Source organism: Mustela erminea, chromosome 6 (assembly GCF_009829155.1).
Source record: "Mustela erminea isolate mMusErm1 chromosome 6, mMusErm1.Pri, whole genome shotgun sequence".
NCBI classification, from domain to species: Eukaryota; Metazoa; Chordata; class Mammalia; order Carnivora; family Mustelidae; genus Mustela; species Mustela erminea.
The window spans coordinates 120,954,995-120,982,865 of NC_045619.1; the positions used below are offsets into that span (position 1 = coordinate 120,954,995).

General features: G+C 41.9%; 1 protein-coding gene across 1 annotated transcript in view; it reads right to left on the reverse strand.

The window, feature by feature from the left end:
• The window catches only part of CUBN (cubilin), a 271,085-nt gene that overhangs the window by 5,506 nt on the left and 237,708 nt on the right, over positions 1-27,871 (reverse strand). The window contains exons 60-65 of the mRNA XM_032349505.1: positions 17,584-17,792; positions 9,175-9,337; positions 8,394-8,599; positions 5,299-5,446; positions 3,981-4,162; positions 736-901 (exon numbers count right to left, since the gene is read on the reverse strand). Of these exons, the coding sequence (XP_032205396.1) occupies positions 736-901; positions 3,981-4,162; positions 5,299-5,446; positions 8,394-8,599; positions 9,175-9,337; positions 17,584-17,792 (1,074 nt within the window). The remainder of the gene's footprint in view (positions 1-735; positions 902-3,980; positions 4,163-5,298; positions 5,447-8,393; positions 8,600-9,174; positions 9,338-17,583; positions 17,793-27,871) is intronic.

The following is a 27,871-nucleotide window of genomic DNA, read 5'->3' on the forward strand; positions in this document are numbered from 1 at the left end:
CAACCAAGCATGCAGGAAGTTACTTACTGCCCTGAAAAAAGCAATTAACCTCCAGGACTGCCAAGAAATGACAGGTGCTGCAAGGGGAGAAGCTGCTTATTTATACCCAAGTATGCATTAGTAACTTGGCTTTTGGTACACATGTGGGCTTTTCTGAATTCTCAGAGAACTACCTTGATGATCAAATCAAAACTTAAAAAGACGGCAAAATCAGAAATTACAAAAAATTTTAAAATCTGTATCTAATCTATGCTCTATGTGTATATATACATGCACGCCAATATTTCTACATATTACTAGATATGTTTATCTATATGTGTCTATAGATACATATAGAAACGTGTCCTACATACGTATGTAAAAATGAGGAGTGAGAATAGAATTAAAAAGGATATCTGTACTTTCATTGTTAAAAATCTCTATATTTGTTGGAAAAAAAAATCAATATACAGATGGCTAAGAAGCTAAGGTCACTTTTTAAAAAAAATTTGTCAGAGAGAGAGAGAGAGCACAAGCAGGGTGAGCATCAGGCAGAGGGAGAAGCAGGCTCCCTGCTGAGGAGGGAACCTGATGCAGGGCTCAGTGGCAGGACCCTGGGATCATGACCTGAGCTGAAGGCAGATGTTTAACCACCCAGGTGTCCCGGTACAGTCACTTTAAATTATCTTTTCTTATTAGACCCCCTATGTTTTTCTCACCTACATCAATTTCCTTTACAAAGGGCAAGTGTCTTACCAGAGGGTGACGAGGTCCAGAGAATTTCATACCCGTGGCTGGAAGTCGCACTGTCACTCTTAAACCGTAGATATAGTTCATGGTTCTGAGAGAAGATGGGGTTTGGCAGCAGAGCTCCACAGTACGTGCCAAGTAATGGTGAACTGCTATCACTTCCATTTCTGACCTGGAAAAGTGAGCCATTAATGACTATACCTAAGCATATTCTCCTTTCTTCTCTGATTTTTCATTATTTCCCATTGACACAGGAGACAATGTGAATGACAACCTCCTTTGGAAAATCTCTGTCTTCTTAAGAATGAAAACACACCCAGAAGTCATGTTCTCTTGCAAAGGAGAGAAACATCCAGTATGTAGATCAAAAACCATTTGCATTTGAATTCAGAAATATCTGTGAATTTCAAAAAGATTGGAGAGGGATATTGCCTGCTCCATTTCCAGTCACTTCTGTTATGCTTATACCGTGTGTCTGGTTTTTTTCCCTCTAAAAACTGCTTGGCTATGAAGGGGCTATGAAAGAAAAAAAGCAACGTACGAAGTATAATAAAGCTCAAAACCAAAGGAATTTTGGGACAGGAAAAGGACACAATTCAATAAATCTATAAAATCTGACTGTTAGGTAATTTTAAAAACATAGCCTGAAGCTGAATAGATTTTTTTTTTTTTTAAATTCACTGCTTAGAGTAGATGCATGTGAAAACAGGAAATGAGTCAGTGGGTAAGTACAGGTAACCACAGGGAACTCAACCACCTCTGTCCTCAGAGCTCCTTCTGCGCCTTCTCAGCCGTCCAACTCTGAGGAGGACTCCTGAGGAGTACTGAAGAAATGTTATCCAGGCATCACAGAGATAGAACCAGCTCAGCATGTATGAACGGTGGTTTCAATGACACATGTATTCAAATTCTTGGAAGTTCCTCCATTCCTCTATATTTTCATCATCTAACATTTAGTTAAGTGCTGTTGTCTTCAGTCATGGAGGTTCTTCAGAAGCGCCATGGCTGGTCTTATTGGATGGTGTTGACAGAGAGTGAGATCTTTTTAGCTGATGGAGCGGCAGTGGGAGATGATAGTGTCTTTCTGGTGCATTTTGGATTATTCTTTGAAGTGGCCTTGCGGTGCATGGAGCAGCCAGTGAACCAGCCGCAGACAGACACGGCTGCCATATTCAGGAACGCTGGAGAGCCAGACCCACTCCCACTCTATCTTAACTTTGGGTCTCTTTCCTCTGCGTCCCATTTCAGAAAGCTCTGCTCTGAGAGAAGTGGGGTGTCATTTCCAACTAGCATCCTCTCCATTTTCCTCTGCACAGGAAGAATGGGACAACGAGAGCAATAAACATCTCTGAGCCAGTAGAGGGCCCTGAAGAGGTGAAGGCACTAAAACACATGCAGATTCCAGGTGGGATCCAGAACTTTGCTTTTGTGTGGTCATAATCCGGTCACAGACCTCGCCAAGAAATTTCTGTTCCGGGCACAATTAATGTGAATGGAATGGTGAGTGTGGCGCATAAGGCTGCCAATAAACCGCCCCAGTCTTTCCACCAAAAGCGGCTGTACTTTACCGGCCCGACTTACGGTTTCCTTTCTTTGCTTATAGGGTTTTCAAAACCAACGTCTGTGGAATAGGAAGGACGGCTGGGAGGTGGGGCTCCCACCTCAGCGCTGGAGTGCTAGCCTGCGCGTGCCAGCATCCAGAGGGAAATAACGCCCGTCACCACCGCTCAGCCCAGGCTGGAACCAAGGGTGGCTGTGATGAGATTCCGAACGGGTGGGATTGTTCTGTCCTTTCTCTGTATCTCCTCCTCTGGCTTCTGCTTTCCATTTCACATAAGGGTGAGGCACGAAGGCCTGAGTCCCATGCCCTGACTGACACAAACAGTCTCATCTTCGTCTCCTCCTTTCCGCCCTGCTACATCCATCCCTCTCCACTCCCTACCACGGCATGGGTCTGCCATGAGAAAAGATTCAAGCTTCCTTCAAGTACTCACTACACTATGGATTAAGGATACTCGTTAACAAAGGATTTCTGTAGGGGTGAGCTCCCCAGGATATTAAGACAAGCGAACAGATGTATAGGAGGAAACCGTGTGGAAACTGTACTGAAGACTCTTGTGTACGTGAGACAAAGCCCATTCAGAGCACCTCTGGGAAGGTTTACATTCAAATTCCATCCACAGAGGAATTAAGCGTCTTTGGATATCCAAGTCTTCAGCGACATCACAGTTTACTGCCTAAGAATGAATACATCCAAAAGAGTTTGCAAAGGACATGCAAGTGAGCTCTGGGGTTTTCATGGCAAAATGTAGGCATTGCGCTCCACACAGTGACTGCCTCAGTTATGGGCTCATTCACAACAGCCTCCCCCTGTGAACAACAATATAAGGTTCTCTTCAACACTGTAGGTTGGGCAGAGTGGGAAGGACGCAGCGGGCCCTCTTGTGGTGGGGCTGGGGACTTACAGAGAGGCAAGCGCTCCTGGAGCTTGGTTCTGCTTCTTCCGGACACTGGATGGTTCCCTCTGAACCCACACATCACCTCCTTCAGGATACTTCTCTGTCCCCAGGCTGAATTAGGTGCTCCTAACCATGCTGATTCTGTTGTATGTGACCTATTTCCTATCTTTCCTATGGACTGTGAGCTTTCTGGGGGCCCTGACTATATCTTGCTCCTTATTCATTTCCGGTGCCTGGACCCGTAAGATGCTTGGTACATATTTATGGCATGAAAGAATAATGATCAAATTATGAACAAAAAAGGGATCAATGATTAGAAGTGGCAGAGACAAAGGTGAAAAATCCTCAGCAATCCATATGTTAAATAGTTCATTTACTGGGGCACCTGGGTGACTCAGTCAGTTAAGTGTCTGCCTTTGGCTCAGGTCATGATCCCAGGGTCCTGGGATCAAGTCCCATATCAGGCTCCTTGCTCATCAGGGAGCCTGCTTCTCCCTCTCTCTCTGACTGCTCCTCTCCGTGCTTGAGCTTGCCCCCCCCAAATAATAAGTTATTTATTTTTTAAAGATTTTATTTATTTATTTATTTGAGAGAGAGAGATAGAGTTAGGGGGAAGCTGGGGAAAGAGGCACGGGGAGAGGGAGAAGCAGACTCCCCACTCAGCAGGGTGTCAATGCTGGGCTCGATCCCAGGACCCTGGGACCATGACCTGAGCCAAAGGCAGTTGCTCAGACTGAACAAACCAGGCGCCCCTTAAATAGCTCACTTATATGATAACCAAATGTATGTTACCTCCAAGAAATCATGTGTGCATTCATTGGAGTCCTCGATACCAAACGAATGAAAGAAGAGGGAAATAGTGTGGTTCTGGGGGGCTGTGAGGGTAACTGTGCAATCCAAGTTATTGTCGTAATTATGTGGCCATCCAGGGCTCTTCAGATGGCCGAAAGCCTTGTTATAGTCTCTGCTGCAACCTTGGAGAAAAAAAAAAATTCACAATTAATGTATGCCTCCCGATATTTCATGCTCTTTCAACCTGACAGGAAGAATTCAGAAAGATGATTAAATTTGAACAAACTACAGAAAAAAGCTAATCCAGCCCTTTCACTTTCCTTTGAGATAAGTGAGGTCAGAGGAAGCAAGGTATGGCAGAGAGCAAATGTAATGCAGCGTCTCCCTACCCTAACATAACATCCCCATGGAAATCTGAAACGTGAGCCTCCTCCTTTGAAGAAGGATGTTCCAGCATCCTCTGTACTGTTCCAGTCACACTGCAGTGGAGTGGGCTGATGTCCAGTCATTTGCAGGCACAAAGTCTCTGCATCCAAGACAGACTTTTGTCTGAGGAGTTCCATTTACATCCTCAGAGGGACTGCTTGTTCTGATAAAATCGGTAAGTTGTTGTTCTTTATCATTTTGGGTAAAAATAGGTAAAAACCACCCAAAATACTTCTATTCATCTGTTTTAATCAACGGCAGCTTTGGTTTCAATCAAGCTGGAAATGAACATCAAATAACGTCCTCTGGAAATAAACTTCTTAGCCATGATCATAATCAAATTACCCTTTCGGGGGCGCCTGGGTGGCTCCGTGGGTTAAGCGTCTGCCTTTGGCTCAGGTCATGGTCTCAGGGTCCTGGGATCGAGCCCCGCATCGGGCTCTCTGCTCGGCGGAGCGCCTGCTTCCCCTCTCTCTCTCTCTACCTGCCTCTCTGCCTACTTGTAATCTGTCAAATAAATAAATAATCTTAAAAAAAAAAAAATATATATATATATATATATATATAATAACTCAAATTGCCCTTTTAGAACTTCTTGGCTTTTAATAACTTCCTACAATGAGTTCCCTAAGCAGTCAGGTGGATAATTAATAAAACAACGGGTATGAACTTAAATTAACTCCATGAACTTCGAAGACTATGCCGGCACTCTGACCGCTGCAGTTAGCATCATTCGCTTTACCTCAGAAACCAGCTTGAGGAACCCGCTGAAGGGGACCCGGGCTTCTAGTTAAAATTCTGGCTGCGGGTGTGGTTCATGTCACCGGACCCGCACGCACGCACGGGAGCGGGTTCTAGCGGGAATGGCGGCCGTGGGGGCTTCGGGGCTCACCTGCAATCTGATAGGTGAAACGCACGCCGGAGTCTGCGCTGAGGACCTCGGCCTTGAAGACGACGACGGCCGTGCTCCCGGAAGAATAGAACGCTGGCGCCGCCGAAGCATTTCCGCCACAGACCGGAAGTCCTGGATTTACGTGACCCTGAAAAGAAATGGAAGCCACGTTACCCTAGATTTGGTTTCAAAAGAGAATAGGTCATAGTGGAAACTAAACTCCGTATAAAAGTGTGGCTTAAATCCGCAGCCATGAGGGGGTGGCGGGGGTGGTGCCAGGGTGGCTCCGTGGGTTAAGTGCCCGCCTTTGGCTCTCGGGTCGTGATCTGGGGGTCCTGGGATGGAGCCCTGTGTTGGGCTCCCTGCTCAGCGGGGAGTCTGCTTCTCCCTCTCCTTCTGCCCCTCCTTTGTGCCTATACTCATTCTCTCTCTTTCCTTCCTCTCTCAAATAAATAAATAAAATCATTAAAAAAAAAAATTCAGACATGGAAACCAGTTACAGTGTTCGAAGACCTGGGCAACCAGGCTCATGGTGGCCTTGGAATCCACAAATGTCTCCCGCTCCCTGAGGGGCAGGAGGGCGAGGCCAAGTTTCTGCTGAAACCAGGAGACAGACACTGTGTGGGACAAGACCCTTTCCCCCTCATGCAGCTTTTCAGCCAAAGGCCTGTGCGGTTGCTCTGAGCACATCTAGGCTGACGGAGCTCCACACAGCCCCCCTGGGTCTCCCCATTTTCCTGAAGCCCAGAAGCCTAACCCAGCTCAGCTCCCAGCCTTCCCCACCCCTGAGCTGATCTAACCGTACTTAGCAACATTGGGACTCCCCCCAAGGCAGCCCCTCCCTGCAATGCGGTCCCTGTTTCCCCTTCCTGAAACCTGGGCAGCCCTCCTCACCTCTCAAGAGAGCAGGCTAATGGGCTCCAGCGCCTCCCCATCCTTGCATGAAGACCACTGGCACCAAAGTTAAGACATTTGCTGCCTCTCACTCTTGCGTGCCCACTGACAGGTTAGCTTCCCACTCGTGTTCGCAAGCTCCCCTTGCTGATGCCTGTTTTTACCCACCATTCCCCTGCCCCCAGTCTCCTGCTGCTGGTCCTTTTCTAACCTTGCCTGTGGCCCCCTCTGAACTTGCACAGCAATGTTAACTGCCACTGTATACATCCACACATAGCCTTTCCACTTCCTGGCCTTGAGTGAAGCTTGGGTCCTCTGCAGCCTGCTGGTGGAAGCCATTCTCTTCCCACAGTCCACAATCCTTGAGGAGGAAGAGTGGTGGGGTTCTGGGGGGGAGGGTGTCTCCAGGTCCCTCCCTGCAGTACTCCTTGCATCAAAGTCAGTTCTCCTCTGAGGGTCTCCACATCTGGCCCAAGATTCCTCTCACCCTTCTCACCATTCTCGCTTTCCCTCTGGTGACTTTCCTTCATCAAAGACTGCTGTCTCAGCTCATTGTCGTCCCCTGCACGCCGCTTCCTTTCTCAACCCTCAGAGGTTTCAGTGTCTTTACAGGGGATCCGCCAACACCCTAATCTACACTCCTCACTTCCCGGGACTTTCACCTCCACTCCCTATGGTTGCCTACGCCAGCTCTGCGCCATCTGTCACGCCTCCGTCACACGATCCTGCCATGAACTTCCAACTGTATCTTCTCCTCCTACTCTCAGACACCAGGAGCGTTCCAGTTTCTCCCAGTTATCAGTCACTTTCCTATCTTTCCTCCCAACCTACCCAGGCTGAAACCCTTTGTTCTTTCCTTTAGTCATTCAGTCAAAGGACATTACTCATTCATGACAAATGCTGGGTCTTCTTTGGGGCCCATCCAGCCACTGTTACGATCCAGAGCTGTCTTATGCCCTGTACATAGCCTTTCCCTACTCAGAGGGGAGTCTGGCCTGATTCCCATCACCTCGGCTTTGGGAAGCAATGGGAAATTGAAATAGCTTTAACCAAAGGACCTTGTTCTGCTTGGCGTGAAGACCTTGTAGGAAGGTTACCGCCAGGGAATCTGAAAACCACTGCCGACCAAATGGTGATCACCTCACACCTTGGCCACAGTGGGAGCCTGGGATATGTCTCAGTGCCTGTGTTTCTGGAGGTCGAATAAATACAGTGTCTGCTCAGCAGCCAGCTCCTCTCAGGCCTCTCCAACTGGAGTCAGCCGAACTGGATCTTTCTACCACCACCAAGATCCATGTGTAAACTAGAGGAGTCTGGGTTAATAGTAAGGAGGACCCCCCAAACTCAGGAAGGGACAGATCAGACCCTCTGCTATTGCCAGCCTGCGGGAGGTTGACTATGACACTGTGGGAATGACCTGAAGCAGATTAGTTGCTCCTCAAACTGCTCAAAGACAATGCAGGAATTCCTGGGGGGGTGTTCCCAGGGGCCCATGCCCAGTCATGACTCCACACTTTACACAGCCTCTGTGGATAAACTCATGACTTGTGTGATTTCAGCTACTGACCCATGCATGGAATGATGACACCCAACTCTTTACTTTACCTTCTGTTACTATTACGTCTCCTCATCCAACTGTCTTCTCAGCATTCTAGCCCATGGACAATTCTCTCTCTCTCTCTCTCTCTTTTTTTTTAAAAAACAAAAACAATTTTTTCTTTTGTTCTCTCTTGCATGACCATGAATATAGTCCCGTCGGACTGGTGTCAAACAGCCTTGTAACTGATCTCCCTGTGTTCCACACTGACCCCTTCAGTTCATCCTAGCCACAGCTGCACAGGTGTTTCTCCGAGTATGGTCCTTGGAGCACCAGCGGCAGAACACTGAAGATGTTCACCAGAAATTTCGATGACTAGGCGCTATGTGGGGAACTCAGTATTGGAGGGCAAAGCCCTGGCATTTGCATTTTATCTAGACACCCAGATGTTTCTTATGCATAAGGAAGTTTGAGAGCTCCTCACTTACAAGACCAAGTACAAGTTTCTTAATCCCTTTAATATATGGCTGTATATGCATGGTTTGGATTCATTAAGCTGGAGGTAGGTTTGAGAATTTATTCAATTATGCCCTCATTATTTCAAGTGTTTTGCAAATACTGGTGAAAAAACAGATGGGACTGTCCTGTGTCTTCTGATCATTACCTCAGGTGAGTCCTGAAACTCTAGGTAATTCCGGTCACAGTCCTCGGAGTGCAGCCGCAGGGCCAACACTGTTATCTTGACCTGCTGATGCGGAGGGGCTTCAAGGACCCAAGTACACATGGAAAGTGGGATTTCTGGGTTTGATGAATTGGGTGATGAAATACTCTGCGGGGCCCAAGTTGCATTATATGTTCCACCACAAGGCACTGAGAAAAGAGTAGAGCTTATAAGACAAATTTTACTCATGGGTCCACATACACACAATATTTAAAATTTAGCCTTCCCTACCCTTCCAGCCCAAAGAACTGTAGTTACATCATTCTGTAAAGAAGGTAGAGTAATTTTCACTAAGAATCATGACAAATTTAGGGACATCTGGGTGGCTCACTCAGTTAAGTTTTTGCCTTTGGCACAGGTCATGATCCTGGGGTCCTGGGATCGAGCCCTCATTGGGATCCCTGCTCAGCGGGAAGCCTGCTTCTCCTCTTCCTCTGACCCTCCCCCCCCAACACTTGCTCATGCCCTCTCTCTCTCTCTCTCTTAAATATAATCTTTAAAACAAAAACAAAAAAAAGAATCATACCTAATTTGTATCACTGATTAACCACAGAGTAATTAACATGGTATTCAGAAACTGACATTGAGTTTAGATAGGAATTAACTCTGGATTTAGTAATTAACATTGAGTTTAGTAGTTAACATTGCATTTGTAGAAGTATAGCGTTATTTTTAGTGCAAAGTACACGTTTCATAAAACATAAAAATGTCTCCATTTACTCACTGTCTATGATGGTATACGTAGCATTAAATCCTTCCCGTTCTAAAGTTGCGTCACTGACAAACTGAAGCGTCAGGAAGTTACCAGAAGAGATAAAGGGAGCAGGTACAATGGAACCGCAAAATGTTCCAGCTAAGTTGGCATTTTCACTATCTCCATCGTACAACTGAAAAGAAACATAGTTCATCCGCTTTCCATTACTCACAAAGAAGTTGCATATCTTACACTGAAATGGACATGGAGTCACACCAGGTCATGATGAAGAAACTTACACTGATGTTGTTAGAGCGAGTTTTAACCTAGGAACAACTGCTATTGAATTGATGCTATTTAGTGATTTTCAAGAAAAACCTGATATGGGGCCTACAAATCCTTTCTCACTAGGGAAGTCCTATCTGACTTAAAACTACTGTGTCATTAGAATCAGCAGAAGCATCACTGCCCCTGCCCTGTGTGGCCCTCACCACCACATAGCTGCAAGCCCCTGAGATCTTGTGCCTGGGTTCTCACTGCTGACTCCCTGGTTCCATTCTTGTCCCCTTTTAGCTTCTCCTCAAGAGGTGAGTCCCAGGATACAGTTAAAATGTAACTCAGACCAGGTCCTTCCTAGCTGCTTGCCAGCCGCTCAATAGGAAAGCTAAAGCCATTACAGTGGCCATCAAGGCCTGAGAGCCCCTGCTTTCCACGCCACCTCTGACTGTCCCCATCTGATACCTAACTGTCTCCACATCATTCTCTCTGCTCCTTGAGTCCACCGGGCTTGCTGCTGCTTTACGGCTGCGGCATTTGCAGTTCCCTCTGCTAGAATATTCCTCTTCTATACAACGGTATCTTTCACTTCTCTTCGTTGTTGCAGGACTTTACTCAAACATCACCGACTCACTAAAGCCGCCCTGACCGCCCTCCTTAAAGTGCGAACTCACTCCCAATTCCCTTTCTCCCTTCCTGCTTTGTTCTTTCTTTAGAGCATGCCTTTGTCTTCACATAGTACATATATTATTTATATTATTGTCTTTTCTCTGAAGACGACACTAGTTCCATGGAAACACAGGTTGCTGTCCGATCTGTGCCCTGCAGTGTCCCCAGTTTTTAGAAAGCACACAAAAGGCACCCAGTACATGTCTAATAAATGAAGAGTGCTTTGGTCCCTCTCTCCCAGCACCCACCCGTCCTGGACCTATTCTCCCCCTACATTAGCTGCTCCTAGCATGGGGAACAATTCCTCTCTCCCCAGCTCTGGAAGGGGCCACTCCCTCTTGTCATGTGGTCTCAGCTCAAATGTCACCTCCTCAGAGAACCAAACCCTATGTGGAACTCCAACATCTATTTTCTTATTATAATCAAAACATATCTTATTTGTTGTTTATTTACTTTTTCTCGTCTCTCTCCCAATAAAAATGCGATTCCCCTGGGTGGGAAGACTGATTATTCACAATGGCGTCACCAGCATCCAGAAAAACTCCCAGCCATAGGAACCTTCAACAGACACCTGCCTGTCAAAACGGTGGACACCTAAATTTCTTTCAAGCCTATGACCCAAAATTCAGTTTCTCCAGCTGAGTCAGCTTCACGGTATTTCTAAAACAAGTATGTGTGTGTAGATCCAAACAGTGAATTTATAACAGCACTATGGTGTGTTATAAACTCCAAAATACTCACGATCACATTATTCTAAAATGCTAGGAATGGGGGCGCCTGGGTGGCTCAGTGGGTTAAGCCTCTGCCTTTGGCTCAGGCCATGATCTCAGGGTCCTGGGATGGAGCCCTGCATCAGGCTCTCTGCTCAGCGGGAAGCCTGCCTCCCCCTCTCTCTCTGCCTGCCTCTCTGCCTACTCGTGATTTCTGTCTGTCAAATAAATAAATAAAATCTTTAAAAAAAAAATAAATAAAATAAAATGCTAGGAATGTATAGTCATTTAAAAATAAGCGGAAAAGTCAATTGACCACTAGGTGGCACTGTCTCTCCTGCTTACATGGGATTTTAGTAAATTTAGAGCCAGAAGAGACTGGAGAGTCTCTTATCCCCCTCATTTTATAGAAGAGGAGATGTGCCAAATTTTAGGTAGTTTTTCTGGTAAACACGTTAAAACACTGCGATAATGGCTGCCACCTGTATCATCAGATTCATACTCACAAGCATTTTTATTTTTTATTTTCATTTATTTATATTTATTTTTATTCTCTTCCTCTGTGCTAGGTCCTATGTGTACAAGGATGTATAAGGCACTTTCCATACATTCAAGACATTCATTGACATTAACTGATAAAAGAGATCCATATACTGAAAAAAAAATATATATATATATATGTCAATTCTAAAGGTGAATACTACAGTGAAGGATTTAAATGTAATAAGAGAACCCAGATGATGGAGTCAAGAAAGATCTCAGGCATTTGAAGAGGCATCTAAAATTAGGTAGAGACCTCCCATACCTAAAAAGGAAGAAGGGCATCCCAACCTACAGAACGTGGTGTGGACGGCCCCACAAGCGAGCAAGAGGCATGTAAGAGACCACAACTCCCTCGGGCTGCCTGGCATTTGGGTGAGAGGATGCAGGACTGAGCCAGCACCCCGGGACACAGCCTTGGAGTTCCTTATGTCTCGCGAGAAAGACTTTGTGTCTTCTGGGACCTGATTTGGGTTCTGAATAGAAAACTGGTAAATGTGACAGACAGAAATTGCATAGTGCCTGGCCTCCCGCTGCTGTGTGCATCAGTTCATTCACCGCTACAGAACGATTTCTTGTCATTGAGCTGAACTGGATAACCGGTGGCCTCTGGACCACTGACACCGGCTTCCAGACTCCTGTGAAGCTGGAGCCAGTACTCCTCCATCTGCGCTCCAGCCCCTGATGACGCGTAGACCTCCACGAAGGAGGGTAGCTCCAGGATGTGTGGCAGGAGGCACACCGTGCAATGAAGATGGGGAATCATATGGACTAGGATGTAAACGGTGCCCTGAGGATCATGCCCTTAAGACCCGCACAATCTCACGCAGCTATACATTTCATTCTGGGGGGACCTGCCACCCGGCATAACTCCATCAGGCCTGGAGACTGGATTATGTTCTAAGGTGGGTCGATAAGCGCTAAGAAGGATTGTGTGTTTTCTCAGCTGTAAAAACTCAGATAATGGAGCATTTAAGAATCTACTTAAGATCCTGAAGGAATTGCTCACAGAGATAGCCTCTGACTACAACTACTACCAGATTCTGGTCTTTATCTGGCTGTTAATTTGAACGGGAGGAGAAAAGTGGGGATGGCCATGTTGGGATTTTACTTTCTCTGAACTTTTAATGCAAAAGGGCAATAAGACAATAAGGGCAACATTGGACTTTAATTCATTTCAAATTTAACTTAATCATTTTGGACATTGATTTTCTTAGGGCTTTATCTTTTAATATTTCCTTGGGAATGTGACAACAGCAGGATTTTTATATTCTTATCTGGAGCGTCCCTACGCTGCATTTTAGAGTATCGCCATGAATTTTTTTATTTTACTGAGGAGTCTTGGTTAGGGTCTGCCGGACATGCCTGGGTGTAATTTGGGATGGGAAAGAGAACAGAGAGTGGTTTTTCAGATTTGGGGTTGAACTCTGACCCATTTCAGAATCTTATGGGGAAAAAATGTCCTGTTGGTCCTGGTGGTCTCAGGAGGGGCCACAAGAAGCAGTGATTAGAATCAGTTCTGTAAATACAGGAGGTTTTATATTATTTTTTTAATTTTTACTTATTTATTTTATCTTGATGTTCTTTTCCAGTGCCTAGAGTAGTGTCTAGAATATAGTAGGTATTCAAATAGACATTTACTGAATGAATGAATGAAGAAATGAATGAATGATAGGGACTAGCTCAGGGAACCCAACACTGACTGCCCACCGACTGAATGGTTAAGACTTCACCAGTGGGTGAAGACAGACGTACTCTAGGAATAGGGTTGCAAGCATGCTATGTTTTCTGGGTCATCATGATAATTCGGGGCCATGACTGACATGTAGTGTGTAGAAGCCACACTGCAGGTCCCATTCTGCAATTCAGAGGACAGTTCTGCAAACTGAAGATTTACTATGTCCGTTATAACTTTTCAATGTCTGGCCAGACATTTGTATAATAAAACTGTTCATTGTCGTGAAATCCCAGAACCTAAATCCATACTCTACAGAATGCAAAAACATTTCACATAGTTTTAATAGGCACCAAATTTCCAAGAATGCAGTTACTGTGTCTGTGGAAGGAAGACTGAACTTTGTTTTGTTTAGAAAAGTTTTTTTGAGTTTTTCCACTATTTTAGAAATCCTTATGGCTGACGGTGAGGATACTGGCATTTAAGTTGCAACTACAGCCTGTTGCTATTAGTTTAAATGGATACTTTTGTATTTGCCGTGATCCTACCTAGAAGAATTGGACTACTTTATCATGTGGCACAATACAGCTGACGCAGAGCATTTATGTATTTAGGTCTGCACTATTTTACATACTCTCCTCTTAGTCCTCCTTCTCATTGAATTTAGTATATTATATTATGCTTTTGAAGCTATGTATATGGGTAGGTTATAGCACAGATGACCTTCACTTCAGAGAGTCAAGGAAGCACCATGAAATACTGGCTATTCGAGCGGTCAGGGATTAGACTGGGAAGACGCTGGCAAGTGTTAGGAAGGAGCCATTTCCTTTGTACTAGCTCCATACTTCCCGGCAGAGGAACGTCAGTTGGGGTCACAGCCCGCAGCCCTTCCTGCCATTTCTCTCTCTGCTCACCATAAGACAAATGCTTCACCACTGGCAGATTGGGTCAGACACTACAGAGCTGCAAGTCCATCCTTCCCTCTTTCTCTCTGGTGGCCCTCCAACAGCAAGTGTGCTTCTCTGACATTCCTCCGAAATCCAGCTCAGCCGTCCCAGGAAGACAACCTCTTCTGAATCCCCCAGTGACTCAATTACACCTACTCTATTTTTGTTCATTGCTTATATTTATGGCTTTTGTCTTGTTGTGTGATAATTTATATACTTACGTGACAACCTCCTCCACTTTCCTGACAGCAACTTGGGGAACCCTATCTTTAACCTTTCTGGACCTCTGCCGTGGGGTGCCTGGCACATCGCTGTGCCACCTGACCCTTTATGGAATGGACGTGATGTTAATTTCAACAGAAATGCTTGGTGAAACACATAGTCACGATGTACTGCAGTTACCATAGTAATTTTTCAAATCAACCCTTCCGAAAATAAGAGATATAATTATGAATGGATGAGGGAATTGCCATGTTTTCATCTGCATATCGACCTACAGAACGGAATTAAATTAGCTTTCCTAAAAAGCGATTTGATTATAGTATCTAAGAAACACTCTACAAGGAATCAAACGTCCCATTTATGGCAGAGAATCGCTTTAATACGTCTGTCTCCAGGCTTCACATGCCAAGGGCCATACTTTGATCTGCCAGTTTGGTAAAAGCTGGAAAAGTTGCCAGTATAGAGAAAATGCTTTCCCAAGAAGGAAAACAAGAGTAGAGCTGAACGGAATTTCTTTAGAAAAGGGGTGGTGGGGGGGAGACATTTTATATTTAAACTAGATGATAACTCCTTATTTTTGATACTGCTATTTTTGTCCCAAATGACTTAAAAAAATTCAGAAAATTGCTAGTTGCTTTAATAACAGTATCAAATCACACTCAGAAAAGGATGAGAATATCAATCAACCTTCCTCCCAGCAGGACCACACCCAAAACATCCTGCATAAATTTACTTTTACTGTCATTTATGTGTAAATCAATTATTTTGATGTTTTAAGAAAAAGTGATTCCACAACCAGCCTGCCTATCTGGCATTAACCAGGGTCAGGGGTGAGGAAATGAATTTACCTTTTTTTTTTTTTTTTTTAAAGATTTTATTGATTTACTTGAGAGAGAGAGAGAAAGAGAGAGAGCATGAGAGGGCAGTGGGACAGGGAGAGGCAGGCTCCCCACTCAGCATGGAGCCCAATGCGGGACTGGATCCTAGAACTCCAGGATCATGACCTGAGCCGGAGGCAGTTGCTTAACCAACTGAGCCACCCAGGCGCCCCTGAATTTGTTTTTAAATGCATTTCAAGCCCAGTGCCAAACAGTCTAGCATGCATGATCTTTGTCCGCAAAGTAACCTTGCAAAGTAAGTCTGATTATGATTTTTGTTCATTTGTGTCTTACTAGATGAAGTGAGAAAGGATTGGGGGCAGTAAGGGAATCTGCCTGGTGACGACACTGGGTTCGAGTCTACACCACCTGCCTCTAGGGCTTATGACTTCACCCCCACCCCGCCCCTGTAAGACCAAGGCAGCTCTCAAAGCATCTGGAATACCAGCTTTGCTGCTGCTTTGGCCATTTGGGGTTATTTTAGAAAAGAATTCAACCTAAACTGAAATCCCTTGTTATCTCCAGTCTTTCAGGAACTCCTGATCTGGCTTCTGTGCCCATACTTTAGTTAAAAATGGTTGTCATCCAATCTGACAAGTTTTTCCTTCTTCTTCCTTTCTTGGCCTCTAATTTATAATTTGAAAATACTGACCATGCATCTTTGGTGAGCAGCTCTTCTCCCTTGACCTTCATGACTCTCCACTATTCATGGCTTTTATCTTTTTTTCCCTTGACTTGTCTGTTTCTTGTCCTGCCTCTTTTGTCCTCGCTGACTGCCTCACTGCGTACTTTTCCAGACATGGAGCAGAAGGCTGGCTTTCCAGCTCCATGCTGCCTTCCTGAAAGAAAACAGTGCTTGTTCTGACTGCAGAAGTGTTCCTTTGCTGTCTCCTGTCTGTTCCTGCTGCTCTCTTCTTGCTGGAGCCCCGACCCATCCTCTGCCCACCTGTCTGCCCTGCTGTCCCCCAAACCGAACCCCGACCTTACAAAGCATGGTCTCCTCCTAACAGTACTGACATTCTCCTGCTCTCCTGGGCTTGGAGCTTATGACAGTATGTAATTAAGTGTTCGACACATATTTTACGAGTTTTCTTTCCCTTTTATTAAACACAATAATTTCTTTAAAATGTAAGACAATTTTCAAACTTAAAAGTTCATCTTAAACTAGGCTTGATAGCTCCATCCTGTACCATCCTTATCTAAAAGTAACCTCTTCCTGGGGTCCTCCCTCCAGACTCTCTGCTCACCACCCACCTGAAATGCTGACTCCGTGTTAGTCTTCCTTAAACACTGCTCTCATCATATCGCTCATTGCAAAACCTCCAATTCCTCCTTATTTTCAACTGCACAGAATTTGAATTGCATGAATTTGATTCCATTTTCTCTCTTTCTCTCTTCTCCTTCTCTCTTTCTCTCCTCCTTCCTTTCTTCCTAGTTTGACTTTTCAAGATTCTTTGGGATCTGGGTATTTCTCCAGCAATAAAATTAGGCAATCGCATTTCTTGCTATTTTTTGGAATACGCTGCTCCAGTAAAGTCAGTCCCATCACCCTTTTAAGAACCTTCATATGCCCACTTCTGTACCTCCCTTCTTTTGATGTGCACCTTGCCTGGAATGCCTCCTCTCCCGACTTGAATAACCTCTCCCTCAGTCTCCGAAGCCTTTCTTCTTCATGCCAGATCATCATGAACGTTCCTCCCTTTTAAATTTGGATGTTGCTTTGAGCCTCTATCTGTGCATTACTTGGCACTTCAATATTGACTACCCTGAACAGTGTATTGTTGACTTGCATGCATCGCCCATCATTTTTACAATCAAATTTAAGCTTCTCATGAGCACAAATCTTGCCATGCTGGTTGTTGCCCCCTCACAAAGTGGAGTAGTATACATTGGCTGATACTACTTAGAGGGTTTAATCTGAACTCAGGGGTGCCTGGCTGGCTCAGCTGGAGGAGCACACAACTCTTGATCTCAGGTCATGGGTTCAAGCCCCACACTGGGTAGAGAGATTACTTAAACAAAAAAAAAAAGAAGGCGGGGGTTGAATTCATATGTCCTTATAAATACAATAATTTAATGTTAATGAATCATTAAACTTGAACAGAAAAGTTTCCTGACTTGCTTTTAATGGGACTTCAGAACCAAGTTATTTTCTACATTTACAAGTAATATGGGAAGTAAATATATAAACTTCATTTTAGGATTTGCTGAAGGTCTTTCAAGTATCTCTGTCCATACAACCCATCTTTCCATAGATCCTCTCTTGCCAAAGCATGGATGAACAGGAAATCTTAAAGCTAGTGTTAGTAGCTACAAGACGTTTCTGAGCCATCCATATTAGAAGTTAACCTGATATCAAGAACAGTGCTCCTGTAATAATAAATGTTATATTCATGTAGAATATGTTATTTTAAAAATTAGTGGAACTCAAAATTTTCATGACTCCCTGAATGGTATCAACTGACACATACCACGTTAAAGTCTTGGGCAGAAGACTTGGTTAGGAAATAGAATAGCCTTACCTTTACATAATCATATATGCATCTTTGCAAAATACTGTACGCCTCCAGAGAAAATGTGTTGAAGGTAAGTTTAATTAGTTTGTTTACAGGTGCAGTGATGATCCAGATGCAGTTTAAATTCTTGTCGTATCTTCCATTGGCGTCAGAATCAGGAGAGGCGAGGGTATTATTTGAACCTGTCAGATAACCACCACATCCTTGCCGAGGCCCTGCATTACAACAAAGACACGTCACTGTGCAAACCAAAGAGAACAGATCTTAAATTTTATATGGAGAGTTAAAAAAAAAAAATCACATAGTTTCTATTTTGCGGACACTTGCATGAATGTTATCAGATGGTGCGCTGGGCTTCTGGGGGCTTATGTGAGCGTTGCTCAAGCTTGCGTTAGCTTTTTTGTTACTTATTTCCTTTCTGCTCCTGTGAGTCCCCCTTCTAGTCACCTAGAAAAGTAGGGAGCCATATTTAGTTTTATATGCATTTTTAGAACTGTTGATGGGATTTATTGAGGCTTTTTCTATTCTTGAAAAATCCAGTTTCTTAGAAAATAAGGTGTTTTCCGTAACAAAACATGTGGAAACCATGAACATATTTTATTTCTATGTTCTGCTTTTATGAACACTATCAGACTGAAAACTGAATTTATGAAGAATTTATCCAACATTCCAAGACAATTGGCTCCCAATAAACCTTTTATGTAAATTACCTGTTAGAAAGAGGCTGGGGGCCATTTAACACTACATACATTTAAAACTACAGTCCAGTTTATATTAAAACATACTCTATATTTGATTTTTTTCCCCCCCAAAAGGCAAACTGAAAAAGAGCTTTAAGGGCAAAAATAAAATAAAATAAATAAATAAATTCTACTTTGAAATAAAAACCTTAAGATTCATAATAAAAATAGAAAAGAGAGATAAAAATATCCTCTCAAGAAGGCAGAATGGTCAACTATGAAAAAATATGGAACTAAATCCTCAGAATATAGGACATAGTTTCATTCATTTCACAGTCCCTGTTAATGGTGAAAAGATTGCTTGCAACATTAGGGGGCGCTAAGATTTTGGCCTTGGAGCTTGGCAGGAAATGGAAAATGGCAGCCCTTCTCCCAGGCAAAGTATGAAATTTGTGGCGAGTTTTTCAGGATAGGCACATTACTTAGTAGGTCAAACTGCCCTGTCCATAGCTTCAAAGTCAGATAAAATGTTAGATTATTTGCACAATCAGACGTTTCCTTGAGTTGAAAAGCTTCCAAAGGCCCAGTCCTTGATAAATCCGTAGATGGTATATAGCACAAAATTATTCTGAAACCAAAGCAATGCCCACTGCTGAACCACATACTGCTAATGATTCTGCTCACATGACATAAGCCTGCAACCAAAAGAAAGAACTGGAGTTTGCATTGCTTTTATACCCAGTGTGGACTGACTGTTACTTAAGAAAACCACTTAACCTGATATGCAGAGCTGGGAAGAATAATGACTCAGGGCATTAATGAATTGACACACGTATCTATTTATTAAATATTTGGGTTTTTTTTTTCCCTCAAAAAAAAATTTTTTTTAGGATTTATTTATTTATTTTAGAGAAAGATGGAGAGAGCCCACGGCGGTAGAGGGAGGGAGCAAGGGGCAGAGGGAGAGAGAGAATCACAAGCAGAATCCCCACTGAGTGCAGAGCCTGATGCACGGGTCTTGATCTCACAACCCTGAGATCATGACCTGAGCTGAAACCAAGAGTCAGACATTTGACTGAACCATCCAGGCACCCCATTAAATACTGTTTTAATAGTGAAAGAAATAGATTTAGTATTGAGGTGGGAAAAGATAAGTGGTAGTCCAACAGCAGTGATAAGACATACATAAATAATGATAATACAATTCAGAAAACAAAACAAAACACAAAAACAGGTACCATAAAAGAGGCAGGGAAGTCTTGTGAGTTCTGCAGGAAGGGACAGACGACTTCAGGCTATGACGATGTAGAATGTCCAAGGAAGAGGTGACATCTGATCTGGGTCTTGAAGGATAAACAGGACAAGACTATGTAGAACTGGAATTGATACTGCCAATTCCAGGCAGATGGAACCTTATAACCAAAGATGCAGTGGACAAGAATTTACATTATATGCAGAGGAAAGCATAATTCTCTTAGTGAGTACCCTAGAGTCCGCTGAGGACAAGAAGATTGAGAAACAGGATGGGCTGTTCTGCAGAGAGCCTCAACTGCGGGATGATAGAACTTGACCTTGAGACTTGATTCTGTGGATAATGGGGATCTACCTGAAAGGTTTTTGATTAGAAGAGTGGTAGGGTCAGAATGTCCTTTCTAAACAAGTATGATGTAAATATATTTCTGGTAGCAGCATTACATGGAGGGGTGTAGGACTGGAGGAGATGAGACCAATAGAGAAGACATGGCTACACTCTGGGCTGGAGGCAGCAAAGGCACACAGTAAGAGTTGGAGGTTTGTATACCGGAAATTGGTATTGTTGGGCTTTACTCTATGAATGCGTCAGCTTTAAAAATTAAATGTTATTTTTAAAAGTTTAGACTATATTATCACCCCTTGTTTATGAACTGTTACTAATAATAAGAGCAAGATGATGATTGTATCTGGGTATAGTGGCACCATTATACACACTACTACCGTACTGATGTCATAAGGCAGACACACCCTCCCTCCCTCCAGGGAGCCCAAAAGCAAGAACACAAAAGTCATTGGTGTGTGCTGCTACAGACTGATGGGTAGCTTGGATGATTCTTAATTCTTTAGCCCTTCTCTTTGCAATACATTAGAATGGACACAGCATGCTTTTCTGTCCACTTGGTGTTAGGCTTGGCCAAGGGACTGGTGCTAGGTCTCAGAATATTAATGGTCTTGAAGTAAGAATAGGTCTTAAAGGGGCTTTGTGTTTTTTGGTTCGTGCTCCCATGCTCCATCCACCAAGAGCTCATATATGAAGTGGGCCAGAACTGTGAAACCAAGTGCAATCAACCTGTGGCCTGGAACAGGCAGACAAACCAGTCTGCCAACCCATCAGTGATAAAAATAAATGCTAGGGGGATAAGCCACTGAATTTTGGCTGATTTGTTGCTCAACATTACTGTGGCCATAGCCGATCAATACCCAGATAGCTTGTTTAAGTTGTTAAGCTTAATTCATAGAATATATATATATATATAGAACTTTAAAAAAAAGGAGAATTAACATTACCATCAGACAATCCTGGCCAAAATATTCAAATATTTGAGGTGAGCATAACATTATGTGAATGAATTATATAATTCATACTATATTTGAATAATATTATAGGAGTAATAGGCTATATGAGGGCATAGTCAAATAATCTATGTAAGTGTAACATTATATGGGTAAAATCCTTTCAGTGTTTGTTTGGTGCAGTAAATGGTTATAAATGCTCTAATTTCCCCCATTTTAATATTTAAACATAGTACAACTGCTCTTTGCTTCTCCTCCCCCTATAGCAGATATAACCATAAGTGTATGTCTTTGGGGAAATATAGAGATAAATATTATCAAAAGAAGGATCTTTACCAAAAAGTGCTTTGCCACATTACTAGTTCTACATTTCTATATTTCAACAATAAGAGGACATATCAGAAAGAACTCTGTGATCATGAAATAGTTTCATACATAAGACACTAATATTCGTTTACTATACTGATATTTTTAAATTTCCCTCATGACCTTTTTCACCAGTATCAGCCCTTCACCTTGACATACTTAGCGTCATAAATCCATCACCTTCCGTGTCCTTACACACATTCTTCCATCCAGCAAACTCCCATCCATCAGCACTTTCGTCAGTCATGCTCAGTCATGACATTCCTCGTGTCCAAGAACAAATGTCACTCTAACCGTCTTCCCTAAAATTGGAAATACTTCCTACAAAAGAGCTACTTCTTTAGAGAAAGACAATGTTTGGCTAAAGAAATACTGGAAATAAAAGCCCGTAGTAAGGAGTGAAATGTGGGTCCAGATCTACTGAATTAAGAATCAGTAACTAAATCCTAAATTCTTTCCCTCCGACAACTCAGTTTCAGAGTGAAGTACAAGCCAACATAAATCTGACAAAGAAAATTAGTTCTTTTATCCAAGAGAAAACATCTTGAAGCCTTTAGTGGAGACAGGTGCATTTCTAAATAGTTATCGTGAGAATGGACATTTTTGTGGCTGACGTTTTATTGACGTCTTCTGGATAGGATCTCTATCTGTCTCTGGACTGTCACTACTTGGACACATGGTGAATGGCAAGCCATCCTTACAGATAAAGACTGGCCTGACTTTGGGCACTTTCCTGTTTCTCAGTGAGCCAGCTGGAGCTTGAGTCTGTAGTTGAAGGAAGCCGACCAAAGCACAGGAAAGAGAACATAAACACATTAAAAGGTGGTGCTTTAGGGAAATGGGGGTGCGCCAGGGTAGCTTCCTTTCAACCACACAGGACACAGAGTTAGAGCTCCATAATCTTTCCTTTGAATAGATCTTGCTGTGATTTTCAAAGCTGCATTATTCAGTTGCCCTACAGCAGAGAATTCATTTTTAAAAATTGACCTAGGTTCCAGACAAACATGCTTTGTCTTTTTATCTAAAAGCAAATTGGATTTATTTTTCAACTCTCTAACCTCAAACATGTATAACCTTTTAGGTATTATATACATATGTTATGCTAGAAAAACAACATAATGGGTTTTGTAACATGAATTGCGTGTTTTGATCTTCTTTGTTTTTGGTAACATCACTCAATTTGACTCTTAAAAAATCCTAATTTGAGATCCAGCCTAATTTAACTTAGATTGTGTACTTGGTCTAGTAATATTTGGGAAGCCTAAAACTAAAATACTACAAAAAAAGGTAATTCCAGCGACCAATCAGTAGCAACCCCATAGGCTTCTCTGCCTACTTGTGATCTCTCTCTGTCAAATAAATAAATAAAATCTTAACAACAACAACAACAACAAAATCAGATGAAAACGAAGGAATAGCATCTTAAAGTGCTGAAAGAAAATAAATACCACACTAGAATTCTATATTCAGAGAAAATATAAGACAGACTAACACCATTTTTAGAAAAACAAAAACCAAAAACAAACAGAAAAAGCTTTTACCAGAAGAAAAAAGAGCTTTTACCAGAAGAATTGCCACAAATTAAAAAAAAAAAAAAATCACTAAAAAGAATTCTTCAAAAAGAAAGAAATTGGTCCCATAAGGAGGCAGGGAAATTCAGGAAGGGGAAATAAAATAAAATAAAATAAAAAACAGCAATGTTGATACACATAAGTACTACTTGCATAAAGCAATAAAAATGTTTTATGTTTAAAATATAAGTAGCGTTAAAACAATTGACATTAAATAGCAAAAAGACAGGAAGGAGATAAATGGATTTAAAATGTTGTAAGGTCCTTACACTTATTATGATGTGGTGAAAGGAATAATTTTAAATTAGACTCTAATGAGTCAAGGATGAATGTTGTAATCTCTAAGGTAATCACTTAAAGAAGAGGAACAGAATGTAGAAGCAATGACTTAAAAAGGAGAGTGACAGAAACCAATTTAAAGAAGCCCAAGAAAGGATAAAAGAAGGGAAGAACAGGCAGGACTAAGAGAAAACAAAATACAATGGGTCCATTTAAGTCCAATAATGTTGGTAATTTCATTAGTTGAAAAAAATAGGAAATTCTCAAATGAAAGACAAAGTAAAACAGAACCTAAATAAAATCTTCAGGATAGGAAAAGTTCGAAAGTGGCGAGATTGAAAACTATACCAAGCAAACACGAACAAAAGAAAGTTAGGGAAGTGATACGAACTTAGAAAAAAGTAGACTTTAAGACAAGAAGCGTTTAAAAAAAAATTGCATAATGATACAAGTCAGTTCACCAGGCATATATAATAATTTTAAACATGTATGTGCCACACTTCATTGCCTCAAGGTAAAAACAAGCAAAACTCTATCCCAGATCCTTCTACTGAGCTTCTAATTCTTACATCTGATGAACTATGGGACTTGAGCTGGATGTCTTAAATGCACGAAAATCTCCATACCCAAACCTAAAATTATTATTTTCTCCTACAAAACCTTATCTTTTCCTGGTAATTTTGCATTTGGATGGCTGTATCACCAGAAAACATTACTACACTGTTCAAAGACCTCTGTGTCCCATAGATTCCACATCTTTCTATATCTGTTATTTTTACACCTCTCTCATCATCTTCTGCCAAAACAACTCTAGTACTTTCCTAATTTTTCCCTGCATAAAAGGCCACCCCTACTTCAAAACACCATCCATACAGGTACTAGAATGTGCTCTTTAAAACAAACCTATGAGATCATTAGATCTCCAGCTCAAAACCATTCATGGTCCCCCTCTGCCTGTGATACAGGGCCTTCTGCACGTAGCTTCTGTCTATTTCTGCTGTCACAGGCTCCTATTGTTTTCCGCCTCATGCCCCAGAACATTACCAAATGACCCGAGGGTCAGTCTGTAGCCTCTGAAATGGGATGCACCTGCAACTTTGTACATGCTTTTCCTTCTCTATAGAATGCTTTCCCAAGGAATGCCTTCTCCTTCCAAATTGCTACAATCTAAGGCTGAAATGTATGCCATGCTTAATGAATGCCAGGGAATGTTTTAGTTTACTCTCACCACAGCCCTGTCAGGTAGTCACTATTAGTATACCCATTTCACAGAGGAGATCATCAAGCTTTAGAGAGGAAAAGTGTCCAGGTTCAGACTTGTTGGGATGGACAAGAACTGGGTTTTTTCCTAGAAAGTCTTCCTCCAGAGCTTACACTCTCTCTCTCTTTTTTAAAGAATCCATTTATTTATTTGGCAGAGGAAGAGAGAGAAAGCACAAGCAGAGGGAGAAGCCGGCAGAGGGGGAAGAAGTACCACAGGTCCCTGGCTTTTCTGCCTCCACTGTCCTTTGCACATACTTCTGTCAAAAAGCATTTATTACACCAAATTTACAATTACTTACTAACTCATCTACTTGAATGAACCTCTCAAGAATAAGGACCTTGTTCATTTCATCTTTGTATTCCCAAGGAGAAGTTCCTCGCCTGCACAGCAAGTAGCTGGTGAATATTGTTGAATAAACAATGAAGGAATGAATAGAACATGTAAATCGTTCTTATATGGATCTTTGCATCTAACATACGTTTAAAAAGGGAATTCTTGGAGTTAAATATGCTTCTTGATTTGTAAAGTTGTTGTTACATTATGCACACATTTTGTCTATGTATATGTATGTACGTACTTATGTATTTTTTTTAACAAAATGGCATGTTTGTCCTATGGATTAACCTGTTTTTAAAGCTAAGTTAGTTCATTTTTAGCACACATTTAATTGGCAAGAAGCAACTCACAGGATAACAATAAAAATATCACTGAAAGATTTAAAACATTGCCTTAGAGATAGTATTTTCATAGGAAAATGCATCCTTAGCTAAAAATTTGCAGTGATAAATGATGTGAGGTCTATTAATTAAGTAAATTCAATTTATGAGTATTAGATTACAGCAAGCAGAGCAAATTTGATCATTTGTAAAATACGAGATACATTAATGTGCCAATTCTACTACCTAAAAGAAGTATGACTTAGACTTTGTACCTATCAGAATGGTTATTATCAAATAGACAAGAAATGGTAAGTGTTGACAAGGATATGGAGAAAAGGCAAACTTCTTGCACTGTTGGTGCAGATAGAGGCTGGCACAGCCACTGTGGAAAACAGTAAATTTCTCCAAAAGTTAAAAACAGAACTACCACATGATCTGCCAATCTCATTTCTAGGTATTTATCTGAAAAAAGGGAATATACCAATTTGAAAATATATGGGCATTCCCACGTGCTTTGCAACATTATTTACAATAGCCAAGATATGGAATCAAAGTAAATGTCCACAAGTGGATGAATGGATCAAGATGATGTTATCTACATACATACATACATACATACATACATACACACAATGGAATATTATTCAGTCATAAAAAATGAAATCTTGCCATTTGCAACAACACGGATGGACCTAGAAGGTATTATGGTAGGTGAAATAAGTCAGGCAGAAAAAGACAAATACATATGACTTCACTGACATGTAGAAATGAAAATCAAAATAAATGAACAAATGAAACCAAACAAACAGACTCAGAGATACAGAGAGCAAATGAATGTTTGCAGGAGTTGGGGAACTGGATGAAATAGGTAAAGGGGATGAAGAGGTACAATCTTTCATTTATAAAATAGGTAAGACTTTGGGATGTAATGCACAGCATAGGGAGTATAATCAATAATATTGTAATAACTTTGTATTGTGACAGATGGTAGCTAGACTTACTGTGGTAACCACTTTGTAATGTATATAAATATCGAAGCACTATGTGGTGCACCTGAAACTAATACAATATTTGAATGTCAATTATTCTTCAATAAAAAATAAAAGAAGTATAACCTTACTTACTTAACATTGACAATTACAAAATTGAAAGTTATGAAAATTTTTATAATGTTCTGTTTAGAGAAAGAAGCCTTAATAGCAACATGCTCAGTCATAAAACAGATTTCGATACCAAAGAAGTGGAATTCATAAGACCAGAACCAGATTCCCATAGCTTTTTTTTTTTTTTTTAAAGATTTTATTTATTTATTTGACAGAGTGAAATCACAAGTAGTCGGAGAGGCAGGCAGAGAGAGAGGGAAGCAGGCTCCCCACCGAGCACAGAGCCCGATGCGGGACTCGATCCCAGGACCCTGAGATCATGACCTGAGCCGAAGGCAGCGGCCCAACCCACCGAGCCACCCAGGCGCCCCCCCATAGCTTTTAAATAACAATTTAAACAGGGACACAGAACTACTCTTTTGTTCTTACTGATATATTAGCTTATGCATTGTGCTATGGATATTTCCACTTTTTTAGCTTTACCCTGGGACTTTGCGATGTCTTAATTTGGGAGTGAGCAGAACGTACAGCTACCACAAAATTAATAGATTTTTTTCATATTATGACAACAAGAAGAATATAGTCCTATGGCCCTAATGATGTTTCATTTCTAAACAACTGATTTACAACCAAAGAATTTTTTTTAATGTTTACTGCAGACCAAAGATAGTTTGTACTTAAGCTCCTGCAAACACTACATCAAAGTCAAGCTGATCCGAGTAAGGATAATAATTATTATTAAAGGGAACCTGTGGTTATAAATAATTTAACTCAAAACACCAAGTTTTGAGAACATCTGAGACAAGACTGAATGCTATTTTGAGGAGGGCTGGTGCGGCTTAGGTTAATGCAGGATAATTACTTCCCAGCTCTTATGCACTCAAATATTTTCCAGTGTTATCTTACGATTTACCACTAACTCAATTTTATCATTCAGTTTGGTTTCCACAATACCATCTGGTTTTATTTTTCCTCAACAGCAGCCCTACTCTTTAAACCAGGCACAGGTCATTCCAGGGGGAGGGGGGCATAGACTCTGATGTTGGAATATATCTTGCTAAAAATCTTTCCTTTCCTTTTGCTGATCTGGAGTTTTACTCCTGTCTACTTGCTTTTGTAAGGTTTTGCTGAACGAGGCACTGCTGTTTTCCTTACTGTGGCCCCGCATTCTCTGCTCAGCAAAAAACCCTTTTCAATAAAACCCACAAAGAAGAAACTGCAGATACCCTTGTCTTTGGCATCATCTCTCAAGGGAAATCCAATCACCAGTGAAAAGTTACAAGGCTTAAAAAGGGCGGAAGTAAGCTCAGTCTAGTTTTCTGCAAATGGGTGTACAATTTCAGCTCATCTCATTCTCTGACTTCATCAGAGGGAGCAAATGACATTAAGAGAACAGACAAACACCATTGCTTTCAAGTAATACCCCTGTTACTGCTAAGCTGAGAATTACTTGGGCAGTGATTTATAAAATTTTTCAAGTTATAAGTCAACCCTCTTACTGCACTTACACTTTTAAAAATAATTAGGTTTGGCAGCTTTTATCAGACTTTAAAAAGCACGTGGAAACATACAAACATCAATATTTAGAGCCACTGAATATTCTTTTTTTTTTTTTTTAACAGAGAGAGAGATCACAAGTAGGCAAAGAGGCAGGCAGAGAAAGAGGGAGGAAGAAGGCTCCCCGCTGAGCAGAGAGCCAGACGTGGGGCTCGATCCCAGGACCCTGAGATCATGACCTGAGCTGAAGGCAGAGGCTTAACTCATTGGGCAACCCAGGCGCCCTACAGCCACTGAATAAATTAAGTTTATTCTTTTACCATCTAGC